At 35.0% G+C, this 15,912-nt stretch overlaps 1 protein-coding gene across 1 annotated transcript; it reads right to left on the reverse strand.

Moving 5' to 3' along the window:
• Positions 1–4,554: 4,554 nt before the first annotated feature.
• LOC133794793 (disease resistance RPP13-like protein 4) lies at positions 4,555–8,005 on the reverse strand. Its single transcript, XM_062232201.1, has 3 exons — positions 7,753–8,005; positions 7,564–7,614; positions 4,555–7,444 (listed from the first exon to the last, which is right to left on the reverse strand). The coding sequence occupies exon 3, from the start codon at positions 7,069–7,071 to the stop codon at positions 4,813–4,815; it is 2,259 nt and encodes a 752-aa protein (XP_062088185.1). The 5' UTR covers positions 7,072–7,444; positions 7,564–7,614; positions 7,753–8,005; the 3' UTR covers positions 4,555–4,812.
• Between the last annotated feature and the right edge of the window lie 7,907 nt (positions 8,006–15,912).

Genomic DNA, 15,912 nt, shown 5'->3' on the forward strand with positions numbered 1-15,912 from the left:
CATGAGATAAAATAATTTGAAAAATAAGAAGTGAGAAAGTAAGGAGAGAAATTGTGAAGAAATAGAAATTGAGAAGAGGGAAATTGATCCAAGAAAAAATGAGAGAAAATGTGATGAGAAAGAAAGTGAAGAGAGAGAAGTGAGTAGAGAGAAAGTGATGAGAGAGGAAATGACGATAGAGAAAAAATGATGAGAGAGAAAATGATAAGAGAGAAATTGATGTGAGAGAAACTAATGAGAGAGAAAATTATGTGACAATAAATGATGTTAGATAATAATAAATAAATAAATGATGTGAGAAAAAAAATAGACAATTTTTTTGTTTGGTATTGTTTTCTGTTTTTGTTTTCAAAATTGTGTTCTCATAAATGAGAATAGAAAACTGTTTTTGTAATTTAAAAAAAACAAAATGTGTTTGGTTAATGTTTTCTAAAAATAATTTTTTAGTTTTATTTTTTTTAAATCTTAAATAAAAAATTAACAAATATATTTACAAAGAGAAAAATATTTTAAAAGTTTGTAATAACTAATGAGATAAAATAATTTGAAAGAAAAAATGATGAAAAATAAGAAATGAGAAAATTTGAAAACAACAGAAAACAACTTTTTCGTGTTCTCAAAATTTTCTGTTTTTGTAACTTTGTTTTTAAAAATTGTTTTATGAAAATAATGCCAAACACCCCCACTTGTTTTCAAAAAACTGTTTTTAGCTTTTAAAAACAAAAAACAGTTTTTTAGTTAAGGTGCCAAACACCCTCAATATTTTGTTGTTCTCAAAATTTTCTGTTTTTTGTAACTTTATTTTTAAAAATTGTTTAATGAAAACAACGCCAAACACCCTCAATTTATTTTCAAAAAATAGTTTTTAGCTTTTAAAAATAAAAAAATAATTTTTTAATTAAGGTGCTAAACAAATTCTAAGATCCTGGCCTTTCGAAAATTTCCCTTTCTGTACAACTTGTCCCACGCAAAAGTATGCATTAATAATTAACCGTTTGAACCACGAAACAAATAACAAAATGAATTCTTTATAAAGTATATTATCCTGCTGGGGAAAAACAAAAGGGACTGTAAATAATTGAAGATAAGGAGCTAAGGTCCTACCAATTTGGTATTGATAAGGAGTACTAGTTAGGGCTGATCATTGGGCGGGTTAGTCGGGTTACAAAGTATTTTTACCCGATCAATGTCATAATCGGATTAGCAAAAGTGACTCGTAACTTGCCCAATTAAGAAAAAAAAAATTTAGCCCGTCCAATAATTTGGGCGGGTTGGTCGGGTTAACCCGCCAAACTGAAATGGTATTTTTTTTGGGCGGGTTGGTCAGGTCAACCCATCCAAACAAAAGTGGTATTTTTTTTTTTACATTTTGTATTTTTTCTTTCTTTTAAATAGTAGTAATAATAGTGTGAAGTTTATTTTTTAAGCTTAAAACAATATTTTAAATTTATAGTAAAAAAATTAAAACAAAATTTAATTAATTTATATATTTATTTGAATATATTAAAAATAATAAATTCTTAATTGGGCGGGTTGGGTTATATTGGGCGGGTTGATAATTATTTTCAACCCGCCCAATGTAACAATTCGGCGGTTTAAATTTTGGTCAGTTTATTCGGGTTGTGTTTTTTGGCGATTTTTTCAGATTGATTTGAGTGGATTATTCGAGTTGGGCGGGTTAAAAATTTATGCAAAACCCTAGTACTAGTAGTGCTTAATAATATCTAATATAACTTACTATTATTATTATAATTTAGTATTAGCTATCGCATATTTTAATTTAAACTAAAATAAATGAGACTCAATACTTAATTGTATTGAGAGTGTCGGGCAAGGTAAACTACAGTAATGTTTGTATGTATACTATAATATGTTTGTATCAGTAAGATTCTTAATTTTTCCGAAAACATATCAGGTAGCTCCTCAAATTTTATTTTGAATTATTTAAGTCTCTAAATTTGATTCATATAAGTTATTTATATTAGAAAATAATTTTTAGAATGCGATTTATAATTTGAGACTTAAATCCAACAAAAAGTAATTTATGATTTAATATTTTTTTTTTGTAATTAATTGGATCATAACTTATTAAGATAAATAACTTGTGTGTTACACTTAAATAATACAAAATAAAGTTTATGACTTAACTAATGCTTTTTTTTTTAAGGAACTTAAGTAATACTGTTCACTTTTATGATATAAACCCATAATTAAGACATTGATCCAACTCCCAGGTCGACCACTAATACCATTATATAACCCTATCCGTTTTAACTTGGGATTCCCGATCAATGGCATACCGATTACCATATAAAACATGATCAGTAGAAAACAAATAATGACATTATTCTCTTCAGTCTAATACAATGTGGATAAAATAAAGGGCACGAATACCATAGACCTTTCAAAAAAAGTAAAATTATTCGTATCTTGTCTCTACGATGTCTAAAGTGATTTTGTGCTACAGTATATTAAGGGACAGCTCATAGAACTAAAGTCACTTTTGAGAAATAATTGAGGCTGAGGGACCAAAGCATTGATTCTATTTTATCCCGTCCAGTAGTAGGAGAGAATATCTGTGCATGAAACAACTCCGTTTTTAGATAACAAAAAATCTGTTGGGAAAATTTTATTTTCTCATTCTTGTTGAATTGAATCAATTAATTAAGAATTTTTTTCTAAAAAAATTAAAACTTAAATGTAGTATAATTTTTTTAAAATTTACAATAATTGTAAATATCTACAAAAAAAAAAATAATTAAAAATAGTCTTTTATCAAATTTGTGAAAAATGTTTTTCCCTATTTTTTTCTTCTATTTTTCCTTATGAAATTTTTAATTGTCCAAACAAGACTTAAAGATTTTTCTTTGGTACCATCTTGTTGGTCGAGATAGTTAATATTATTATTTGAGAAATATTACATTATTTTCACCTTTTTTTTGTACATTTCTTAATTCAATAAATCTTTTAACTAAATAATCTTTTTAAAATATAAAATAATTAAATGATACATATCATAAAAAATCAAAATATAAAATAGTGTGTAAAGAAGATTCCTAACATAGCACATCTCTTCTTGTTTCCTCATTATATAAAAGTTGTTTAATTATGGTCAATACGTGCTAAATTATTTGATAACACATAAAGAAATACTAAACATTATCCCAAATAAATTTTAAAATATTAAAAAAGTTACTAATATACTACAATAACATATAAAATATTACAAGAATATATAATAATGTAAACGGGTGGCATCGAAGTGGAGAGTGTCATCCCCGCCCCTACTCTATTTAACATTCGAGAATTGAAAATTATTCTCGTTCCTGCTCAGTTCTCCATTTAGACAGAAATTCCCTGTCCCAGGGCAGGTCCCCACGGGGCCGTCCTTATGGGAAAAATGTATATCCCCAATCATCATCATTATCATCTCTCTTTTTCTTCTACCAAACGTAGCATTAGTTGTTCCCCATTTCATCCTAAGGATAAGTTAGCATCTTAGCATTGAGCATTTATTTTAGCATCTCCTTACATATATAGTGCACAAAATAAAATTTAAAAGAAACAAGCTATACATATTAATACAAAAGGAAAAGACAATTAGGAACCACTAGTTCTCCACAAGGACAAATTAACAAATGTAAGTTGTAACTAGAGCTGTAAATGTTGGCCGCCCGGCCCGGCCCACATTTTTTGTGCCGAGCCGGGCCCGGCCCGGCCCATTTTTGAAAGAGTAGGCCCAGTACGGCCCATGTCGTGCTGGCCCAGTACGGCCCATGTCGTGCTGGCCCACTTTCTATATTCGGGCCCAAATTTGGGCCCACTTTTAGGCCCACTTTTTTTTTTGCTAAAAAATGTGAGAATGGAGAATTGAACCCTCCACCTCCTCTTTAACTATTAATGGACTTACCACCAAACCAAATTCATTTCTTTGTTTAAATTATAATTTTAGATATTTTTATATACTTTTTAACAATATTTTATACAAAATTATATCAAAGATAATTATTAGAATTTTAATACCTACTAATAAATGCTAAAAATTTAACTAACAAATCTTAAAATAAATTAATATAATTATAAAAATATAAAAATTGAAAAAAATAAGACATATATTATCATTTTAATTTATTAATTATTGACAAATAAAAATTTATTATGATTATTAATGTCAAAATATCGGGTTTTTTATTGTGTCGTGCTTTCGAGCTAGTTTGTTCGTGCTTTCGTATCGTGCCTTTGGGCTTGTCGTGCCGTGTCGTGCTAAGCCCGTGTCGTGCCGTGCTTGGCCCAAGCCCATATTTTTTCATGCCGTACTTGGCCCAAGCCCATATTTTTTCGTGCCGTGTCGTGCTCGTGCCTCCCGGGCTCGTGCTAGTTTCGTGCCGTGCTCAAAAGCCCGGCCCGTATTTACAGCTCTAGTTGTAACCATAGAAAATCTTCAAAATAATATTTCATTTTACTTTTGATAATCCTTTCATTAGGGGATTAGTAATCCTAGTTACTAGCGCAGAATCATAAGAGCTACTTATTAGAGTTAACATTATAAATAAGTAAAGATTACAAAATCTGTATCTACTTTTATTATTGTTTTTTCAATTAAACACAGATACATCTCCGATACAGAAAAGGGACTAAAGCTGGTTGAAACACATTCCAAGGAAAATAAAAAATAGCACACTTGAACAATTTAATTTGAAACACACCAACTATCTCACCTCACAAATCACAATGTTCTGAGTTCTCTGTCTTAGATACTAAAACCAACCATATAACACAATGTAGAATTTTTAACACACACACACGTAACAATCAAATATCATCTTTAAGATTGGCACTGGATTCCTCGGAATAAATTTCAGGGCCTTGCTTTTTTGTCCAGAATCCCGGAGTCTTGACAGAGCATGGGAAATCCTTCAACTTGTAACAATGACTAACCTCTAGGTGGCGTAACAGAGGCATATCTTCCTGCAACTCCTTCCAATCTATCTCCAACCGAGTTAAGAACTTTAAACACAAGCCTTCAATGTTCCAAGTCAAATGACAATTCTTATCTTCAATCTCAACAGTCAAGTTTTGGAGATCACCATTCTCAATGCAAAGATACTGCAATTCAGAAAGCTTTACTGGATTGACCCAGATGGGAAGAGTTTCTCTGTGATAGTTCCTAAGATACAACTCTTGCAAACTTGGAGGAGGGGCTAGCTTATCGAGCATCTCTAAGATTTCTTTCTTGTTTCTCTTACAATTTTCAGCATCAATGGATAAAACCTTGAGCTCCTTGAGTTCACATAGGACGTTTGTTTCATTTTCTAAGATTTCGGTTTCATCACTTATGCTAATCCTCAAAACTCTTAGCTGGGTTAGTAACTTGAGCTCGTGAAGTTGACTGTTCTTTTTATTAGACTGATTGGTAACCTTGAATCCAGTAAGTTCTTGAAGATAAGAAAGCTTGTCTAATCCCTGAGGTAGGAACTCAAGAGGACAAAATCCTATGTCCAATACAATCAACTTCCTCAAAGTAGTAATTGATGGGCTTAATTTCTTCAGCTTATTGCAACCAGTTAAAACTAACAATTGAAGATTTCGAAGCTTTCGAATTGATGATGGCACCATTTCCATGCTTTGAACTCCACTAAGATTCAGAGAAGCTAGGCGTTTTAGAGAACTGATCCAATCAAAAAGATCATCCACACTAATATCATCAAGTCGGGTGTTAGAGAAATCCAATACCCTGAGGGACCGAAGTGCCCCAAAGTTCTTGAAGTCAACACTACTACAGCTTGACTTGAGTACTAACATAGCCCTGAGCTTTGGTACATGTTTCAGCGAGCAATTCTTATTCATTTGATCAGTGAAGCCTAACCATCGAGAATATGGCGTTAGTGTTTGAATGCCTTGCAAGTCGAAATGGCAAAAGGCTTCCTCTTCTGCGTTTGTTATGATCAATTCCCGCACCATATCATGCATTTTGCAGTTATAGACTCTCCCATCGTAGCATCTTTGCTGAACGACTTCAACAAGGCATCTTTTGATAAGCTCAGACAGATACTCACAGCCAATTTCAGCTGCTGTCTTTGAACTCTTGCCCTGAATGAGGCCTTCCCCAATCCACCAATGTATAAGTTGCTCAGCTCTAATCTCGAAGTCTTCAGGATAAATGGAGAAGCACAATAGACATTGCTTCAAACAAGTTGGGAGTTCATCATAACTTAACTGCAAAGAAGCCATAACCGAGCTATTTTTCCCTCCAGTTGTCAATTGAGAATGAAAACTCTTCGAAATCTCTCTCCATTCATGAAGATGATCAATCTTTGCTGCTAACAAAGCCCCAATGGTCTTGATGGCCAAAGGCAATCCTCCACACTTCCTGGTGATGTCCTTGCCCAGTTTCTCAAAAATGGGATCTGAGCAGGCTCCCTTTCTCGAAGAAAAGGCAAACTTAGAAAACAAAGCCCAACTATGTTCATCATTCAAAGTATTGGGTTTGTGAATTCTTGAACTCTCTACCCCCATATCATTAGCAACCCCTTCATTTCTAGTAGTTATTATAATACTACTCCTTTTCCCACCTCCTTTCGGAAAAACGGAGCACAAGTTTGTCCACCACTCCACATCAATTTGCCAAACATCATCCATTACTATTAGACAAGCCTTGTCAGCAAGAACCTGTTGCACTTCCCTCAACAAATGAGAGTTGCTACCAATCCCAGAAACATTTCTTCCTAACCTTTCCAACATGGACCTCACCACATTCTCCTTACTATAAGCTTTTGAAACAGAGACCCAAATCATCTTATCAAAACGACCAAGCACTTCATTATCGTGAAATATTTTTTGGGCAATCGTTGTTTTCCCCAATCCACCCATCCCCACAATGGCTACCTGCTGAAACACCTCATTTGTGTCAAATATCCAACCTTTGATCCTTTTCACATCTTCTTCCATCCCAATTATCTCCGTTGGATTAAAATCCTGAGAAGTAAACCCCCTGAACTGGTTTGTTTCTTCGCCGTGAATGCTTTCCGGAGCTTTGAGAAAACTTCCCAAAGTCTTCTCAATCTGCTCCATTTTGGAATTTATGTCTTTCAACTTCTTCCCCGTTTGGTGCAAGAAAAAGGGGTCCTCAAGTGAAAAGCCAAAGCATGCCCCGTTTTTGCGGTACTCGTCTCTAATTAGGCAATCGGTGAGTACGTTGTCCGCTTCGTAGAGCACTTCCCGGAGCTTAGTTAGAGCTGTTTTGGCAACTTCGTTTTGCGCTTGAGATTTTCGGTGTCGGCGAGAAAAGCCTTCATGAGATCAAGCCGAGTCTTCATTTGCTCGAACTGACCTTTGAAGTCGAGAGCGAACTGGGCTTGGTTCACTAAAGCCGTGAAAACGTTTTGCGTGAGGGTACTAATCATCGCGTCTGCCACCGACATGGCTTCAGTGTCTAATTTACTATCTGAAATATATATACATATTATATATTAGACAAACACAGGTATCTATAATTATCTATACAATATATATCTGCAACTATGCATCATGATAAGAGATATCAATTATAAAAAAAAAACATACCCGAAGTAAGGTGATTTGTGGGCTTTCTCTGCCAAACTTTTCAAAGAATATCTGCAGAAATGAAGTTCGTTAATTACGTATAAACACACGTACATAATATGAAGATATATAGAATTTATAATATCTAAAGCTTACCAACCCCCAGAAATGATTGCCATGAAATGGAAGTTTCTTTAATTAGTTACGTACCTGTAATTTAGCTATCTTGCTTATGTATCGCCAGAAAAAGATGAAATTGAGTGGGCTTTTCAGGCCAAGTTCTAAGCGAGAAACTGGCTTATAAGTAGGTGAAAGTATTGCAAAATTCCATTAATGGGAGCCAAAGATGAAGAGCTTAACTCTTATTCAGTTTAGATCAAGATGAGTTTATTCTTCCAAAGGTTCTGGTCACTGCATTGCAAAAAGTGGAAAGCACTTGATGAATTATTATTGTTCTGAGTTTGTTGGATAGTGATACATATTTTCTTTCTTTTTTTTATAAAAATGAATTCAAACTATTTTTGCTTTTAGCATCAGGTGCTCCACATTTAACTTTATCAAAAACAAGTGAATATAGGTGCCCCACCGCTAGCCTGATTAAAGTGGCTTTCAATAATACTCTTTTAGAAAGAGGAATGGATAACTTAGAGAAAAAAAATTTAAGGAGATGAAAATAAAAAGAGAAGATAATTTTCCAGCTATAGAGACAGAGAACAAGAGATTTAATTACAAAATTATTATATTCTTTATTGTATAAAAAAGACTTACGATCTAAGAATGTATTCTCATAAAATTTTGTAAAGCATGATAAAGAAGGCATTTTTCTTAAGAGAACCCGTATAAAGATGGGTACTTTAAAAACAGAGTAAAAAATTGAGGAAAAAAAACTTCATATAAAACTATAACAATTAATGATATGATAATTAAACTTTATAGTAGGAAAGTCTTTCGGTAACTATTAGAAATTTTTATACAACTAAATATTTGGATACCAAGTTCATAATTGATATTTATTGTCATGTAGTCTGTTTATTATTATTATTATTATTATTATTATTATTATTATTATTATTATTATGAGAAATTGGTGAAAATTGCCAATTTTTTTAACTCATTTTCTACTCTAGCTTATTTTTGATAATTTTTTGCAAAATGGTCTCTGTCTAAAATTCGACCAGTTATCTAAATTTGTCGACCAGCTGTCTAAAATTTTCAACCGGTTGTTTGAATTTTTTGACCACTTATCTAAATTTTCGACTAACTATCTAAATTATTAGATGTCATTTTGCAAAGAATTATTAAAACTAAACTAGAATGCAAAATAACTTTAAAAAATAAATCATTTTGCGAAGGGACATATTATTATTATTATTATTATTATTATTATTATTATTATTATTATTATTATTACTACTTTTTTTCACACTAGGAAACACCATCTTATCATATACAGTTTACCTAAAAATAAGTTATTAATAATTAAGTCTCTTAAGTAATTAAAAAAAAAACTTAAAATAAACTCACTTTTCGAGTTCAAGTAATATTTGACGGATTTTATTAATTTTAACAGTTTTTTTTATTAACTTTAACATAATATTACAAATATTTAATGAAATATCCTTTTAAAACTAATTAAAAATAAATAAATATTTGTTGACGCCGCTTTTCGTTAACTTAAAATGTAGAGCAGTTAAACAACAAGAACTATGGCGCAGATGAATAGTACAGTAGAACAATGAGGATTTTTTACGTGGTTCAGCAGTTAACTCTGCCTAGTCTACAAATCTTTTTTATTAGGACTTTGGAGTTTTCTGGAAATCCTTCAGGAATGAATTCTCCAGAAATTCTCTCAAGATAACATAATTTTGTCCCTTTCAAGTGTTCATGACATCTCTATTTATAGAGAGTTTTTAGAGTTCGTTCCCACATATTTCGGGAAGATACTCTTCTTTATTGATGGGAATAATGACATTAAATCCTGTAACTCATATATTCAAGGAAACGTCCCCTGAAGACCAGGAGACATATAACAGACTAATTAATATCCCTTTAATGTAGGGAAGTTACAACAATAAATATCTTTTGAATGCATGGACTGCGTCTCATCAGATGACCCACTAAGTCGTTCGAGGTCAGCAATCAGTATCATGTCAGTCCAGGTCTCTAGGTGAATTGCGAGCTGTATAACTTTCCCCAAGACCAGCTTGGAGCGGGTAAATACCACCGAGGCTGCTTCATTTCGGGCTCACACCCATGCCAAGCTTGGGCTACTTGATCCGAAGACACCCAACAATGGATATACCCCAATGTTATGTCTTTCGAGCTTAGAAAGGAATTCGAGGCTACCTATCTTCGAGGTTGCCACCTGTTTTCGAGGGTTTGCATCTAGATCACGAACATGCACTTTAGCTATCGCGAGCTCACACCTGACGAATCCAGCTTTCGAGGTCACAACCTCAGGTCTCGAAATCTGGGTGTAACATTTTGCCCCCTCAAAAGTATTAGTTTGAATCCTATGAGAAGGAAACTTTTGAACAACTTTCTTCGGGAACCGTTCCATCGCACACTTGAGTCTGGACACACGTCAGCTGGGTGTTGCTTACTCAAGGTACTCGAGTGCCTTGAGACTCTGGCCACGATCGTTCGCTTGCCAACTTTATGGTCCCATCATGTCACTTGTCCCTGGCCATCGGATCTGATATGGAATCTGGCCAATGGCTCATATTAATTCAACTTTTTACAATCTCCGAGGGTCTATAAATATGTCACCCTTTGTCTTCTTCATTTTTTCTTCATACTCAACATCCCAGAGAAAAACCAGACAGTTCTTCGTCGTGTTCTTGCATGTTCTCCAAGCCGAGAAGACAGAGCACGGTTGGACTTTTTGATTCATTGAAATCGTATCTGCAACCGCTCGTTCAATCATCCATTTCTCTGTTTCCACCGATTATATTGTGTAAGTTTTCGGTCTATGGTTTCTTTGCGTTACGTATATACATTTTTTTCTTTATGCATGCTTATACTTCTGTTACAACGTGGGCATTAGGATTAGATTCAAACCCAGCTTCTGCGAAAAAGGGTCCAAAAATGGTTCCTTTTTTGGGTTTTCAAATTTTAGAAACTGTATCTTGCACACGAAGATATCGGGTACAAAATTAGGGTTTGCCTTTAAGGAATGCACGATTCCCAAAAATATCACCTTTTTAATAACCGCCACCTTTCTTTCCTAATATTTCGGGATTTCCCATGACAAATCCACCTTCCTATCCTTCGGTGGAACACACGCTCTGGGACTGGTCTCGTTTCGTTTGGATCGAGCTTGCCTTGTAGCCTCGATCATTCGAGCTTAGGTACTATTTATCTCTGTACTTCTTGCTTGCTTGGCCCTCACCTTTTTACTTTCTTGTTAGATACCGCAGAATTCGGGAAAGTGGTGGGGTTCAAAGTTCGCAATCCCCTATTCGCCAGTAACTCCGAGCCCAGAATCTCCTTTCACTCAGAATCAACGTTTACTTCGGGAACACGAACTGAGGCGTGAGCAAGAGGACACTCGAGATCACTTCCGTCGTCAGATAGACGAGGTTGAAGAAGGAAAAAGGAAAAGACTAAGGGTCGCCCTTCATCCAGATCCGGATACCGAGCCTAGACCGATTCCACTCGACCCTTCGCTTAAAGTGACAGTCGCCTTCAAGCCAGGTGATCTTCAGTTTTCACTGATGGGGGAACCCTCTACCTCACAGCCGAGGAATAATTTTTTGAGGCCGAGCATTATTGGAGCTCGATTACGTCACTAGGCCAGATAACTGATATCCTGGCCCTTCACGGTATAGGACTATCAGGCTCACTAAGGTGTCGAGCCCCGGCCTCCCACGAGCGAAGATACCGCGCTCCAGGAGATGGAAATCCTGACAGCAAGCTGAGATACGCAGCTTGGAGCCAGGAGCACATGAAGGCAGGGGCAGTACTGCCCTTGAAGTCTTTTTTCAAGGACTTCACAGAATTTGTTGGGTTGGCCCCCTTCCAGCTCAACACCAATTCTTACAGGGTTCTGTCTGCCCTGAGGTCGCTGTACCACGAGCTAAAGTGGGAAGGACCATCGCCAAAGGAGATCCTGTATCTCTTTTGTTTGAAAAGCAATCCCTCCCGAGCTCGGGGAGGGGACGACTTCTACTATCTTTCAAGCTATCCGAAGGAGAAGAAGATGTTTTGTAACGTCCCTAAGGCAGGGTACGTCCGCCACATACTCGTAATTCTAGGGTTTACGAGTATGTAAAGCACTTGACCAAATGAATTTAAATAAAATGATACAAAGAAATACAGAAAAAATTTAAAACTTTTATATTTAATGTAGCCATATGAAAACTCTAAACCATTATTGCATTGCTACTGAGTCCGTGCTCCACAAGTTGCTCAACAGCTAAAGCCACACCTGGAAAAAGGTTGGAAAATAACATAATGAGCTAACGCTCAGTAAGCAAATCTCATGCATACACATACACATGAATGTCGTGAGTTTGTAGTGCACATATACTAATATGCTGACTTATATACTTATGCATTTCATTTATTGCTCATGCACTTTCAAACTTTACTTTTATGCTCTTTATTTTACTTTCACATTTTTATGGGCCGATTTCACTTGTGCACACTGTTTGATTCAGCCAATGCCTGCAGGGCTTGTTACACATATCATATAGAATCCCATGGGTTCTCCTCCGGCTAGCCATCATCTCAGCTAGGCTCGTCATAACACTCATTTCATCGTTGCCATAGCTGCCATACTTATTACACATATGGAGGAGAAAGACGGGAACACGACAAGCATGTCTGAATGGTCAACTCTGACCTAGCCCATACTAGTGGGCAGCCACTATTAGTCTTATAGACCTCCGTCTTCTTTGCTGAACTTACTTAATTGCTTCATCAAAACAGTGGCACCATTTTTAAACATATTATTATCACTTTGCTTAAGTCTTGTGTCATTAAAATGTTTAATTTTACATAAGACTTTTCAAGGCATTTCATAACTTTTCTCATATTCATATGCATGGTCTTATATCACATAATAATGTATCACATAACTGTACATGCCATGCATACATGCTGATGCTGAAATGCCAATGTTCATGTTCATGATTCATGTTGATGGTATTCAATCAAGGCATTGTATCACATCTCATATAACTCAAAACATCTTTAATCATAATACATGAAGCTTTGGGTTGGTGGCGTTGTTATACCTTAACGTAGAGCTATGGCTCAGGTCTAAGGTTTCCAGCCTAAAAACTTAAACGCTTCATATATCATAACATATAACAAAATCATGAACATAACAGTAATCCACATATTCATCAACATAAGACACATACTTGCACATAATTCACATCAATCTTAACCAAGTAAGACATCTTTCACATATCACGAAATTCATCAATTTCATATCACACAACACTATCATGATATTCATATAACAATTCTTCACATACTTATCATATGCATCATCATCATCCCATACTTAACTCATCAGATATACACAATCAATGTAGTCTTGCATCTTACACTTAAGCACAAAAGGTGAGATTCACTTACCTTAGGTCCTTAGCTTATTTTAAAAGTGCTCACCAAGAGTCAATCAATTAAATCTATACAAATCATATTCAAGGCACATCATTTATTAAATTCTATCAAAATCGTAAATATACACTATTGATAGTGTATATTAACAATACAGAAACTATATAAATGATAATAATAATTATTATCAACGTAATGCAAATAACTCTTCATATAAAACCATGCTTTAAACCTTGCTCATAAGATAATGTACTCTTATGATAATAATAACAAGAATAATAATTATCGTCTATAAATAAACTTACTTCAATATTAATTGTATATATTCAAATAGTCATTTTATAAAAGAAATCATATTTTTAACATAAAGTTGTAATAATCGATATAATGATAATAATATAAATATAAATATTTATATTATTATTAATTAGTCATAATATCAATTCCAGTGATATAATAAATATACTTTATCCAAAATTTACTGGTCTTACAAATATCAATAACTGTAAGAAACTAATACTGATATTATTTTGATATTCAAATATTAACAAAATATTAATATATAAGAATAATTGTTAAATAATAGGTTTACTATAAATCACACTTTTCATATATATATATATATATATATGAAACTATATTCTTGATTTACTTAACAAAATAATAACAATAATAATTAAAATTACTTAATCATAATAATTTCCATATTAATATAAAATCAATTAAATATGTATTTTTATACTTTATTTAATATCTAATATTTTCTAGAAAATTGGACAGCACAACGGCTATAAAATGGACAAACCCAAAAATCAAAACCTGTATAAAAAATATATATATAATCCCAGACAGCCAGTATAATTACATAAAAATATTCCATATATCAATAATATATAATTATATACTATAAATACACATAATAACAATTACTATAATCAATCACAATTAAATCATAATATATAGGTCAAAGAAATTATACCACAATGATCGGGTTCCACAACAAGTCAAACGGTGATTTTCTGAAACTCAAAACGTACTTCGAAACTTCGAGCACTAAGTTTCGACCGTCGGTCTACGGTGGATCGCGGTAGCTCGTGGTGGGCCCACCACCCAACTATGGTAGATGTAGGAACAAGTTATTGGGTTTTGAAGCCCACAACACGAGGAACACGATGGTGGTGACGGATCGGCAAACGGATGACCGAGGTGGCCGAATCGCAACTTTGAAGTCGCGGGGTGGCCGAACATAAATCGACCAGTTGAGGTGTTTAATCGGCGAGTGAGCTCTAGATTCCCGCGTGGGTCGATAGTTTGGAGGCCTCTGAATCCAATGGTCCGGCGCGTGGCTATAGACGGTGATCGCCGGTGGACGTTCGGTGGTCGGGCAGACGCACGCACGCGAGAGAGAGAGAGAGAGGGTCTCAGGTAAAAAAAGAAAGGCTGAAGCCTTTTCTTTTCTTTTCTTTTCTTTTCTTTTTAAATTTAGTTTTTAAAATTACACTTGGACCCAAAATACTAAAATTCTTTTCAAATAAGCCTTTTAGCAAAACTTTCTTAATTTTATAAAAATCCCCAATTAAAATTATATGACATTTGGATCCAATACTTGACTACTCAAGTTTCTCTCTCTTTAATCTCATTAAAAACATAAAATCATATTTTAAACACTATTTTTCCATTAATATTTCTTAAATTTGTAAACTTGTACATTTTATGTATTAAAACTCTGATTTATAATAAATAAATGTATTATGAAAATGTTGGATATTACATGTTTGAAGATCTTCCCAATCATCCTCTTGACTTCAAGAAGGCCTTCTTCTGGACAGATGGCCTAGCCCCATTTCGATTCTATTCATTCAGACGGATTCGTAAGTATTTCAACCTCCTTCTTTTGTGCTCGAACTTTGCTTTAGGCTCGTGCTTAGCTAACATGTGCTTAACTTTCCAGCCAACTATCATCGCCCTACTCCCACTAATGAGATGAAGGAGCACAGAGAGACTCTGCTCCAACTTCCTTATGGCAGGAGATCCCTTTCCTATCTCCTTCATGAAGACAAGCTCCGGGCTTGTGGGCTCTTAGGAGAGGATCAATCTACATCGGACTGGTCTAATAAAAAATACGACCGGTGGGAGCTCGTACCTCTGCCAACGGGCAACCTCCCCCCAAGGAGAGAGGCGAGGCCTCCGCCTCCAGTTCGTCAAAAGAGTCCACAATCGGGGAATGAGGCCAACGACGAGGCCTCAAGCTCGGGCTCGGATGAGCAAGGTACAGTCATCCTAAGCTCGAATATGTGGTCCCCCTCCCTACTAAAGAATAAACTCGATAGGTTAATATTGTGTGAGGACGATAGGAACCATTTTTATGTATGGTCTTGGGTAGATGAACAGGTTCATAGGTTCGATAGCTGGCTCGGGAAGTATGACACCATGTAGAGCCTAAACGAGGTATGGAACGAAATAGCCATCCAATATGGGACCAACGATTATAGGGATCTTTCGAGGTTGACGTCCGCCTATAGGGTAGGTACTCCCCCCGCCTCTTCTGAAGATGGGGGAATTTCATGGTCGCCGAGCATAAGCTCGGGGGAGAGTTCCAGTTAGGTTTCTCTCCCCTTGTCTTTTTATCCCACGTATGTTTGCATTATGTTGAGTTACTTTATTTTTTGATAACTCATATTGTGGTGTAACTGTGTAGGCGAGATGGACTCCGATCTCGACAACATCCTTGAGAGTGGCGGAGCCAAGAGGAGTAAGCGTCCCAGGGGGTCGCAAAAGACTGACCGGCCTGCCAAG

Source organism: Humulus lupulus, chromosome 8 (genome assembly GCF_963169125.1).
Source record: "Humulus lupulus chromosome 8, drHumLupu1.1, whole genome shotgun sequence".
Lineage (NCBI taxonomy): Eukaryota > Viridiplantae > Streptophyta > Magnoliopsida > Rosales > Cannabaceae > Humulus > Humulus lupulus.

Excerpts from the sequence above, each read along its gene's own strand:
- LOC133794793 (XM_062232201.1), bottom strand. The coding sequence starts at position 7,071 with ATGGAGCAGATTGAGAAGACTTTGGGAAGTTTTCTCAAAGCTCCGGAA.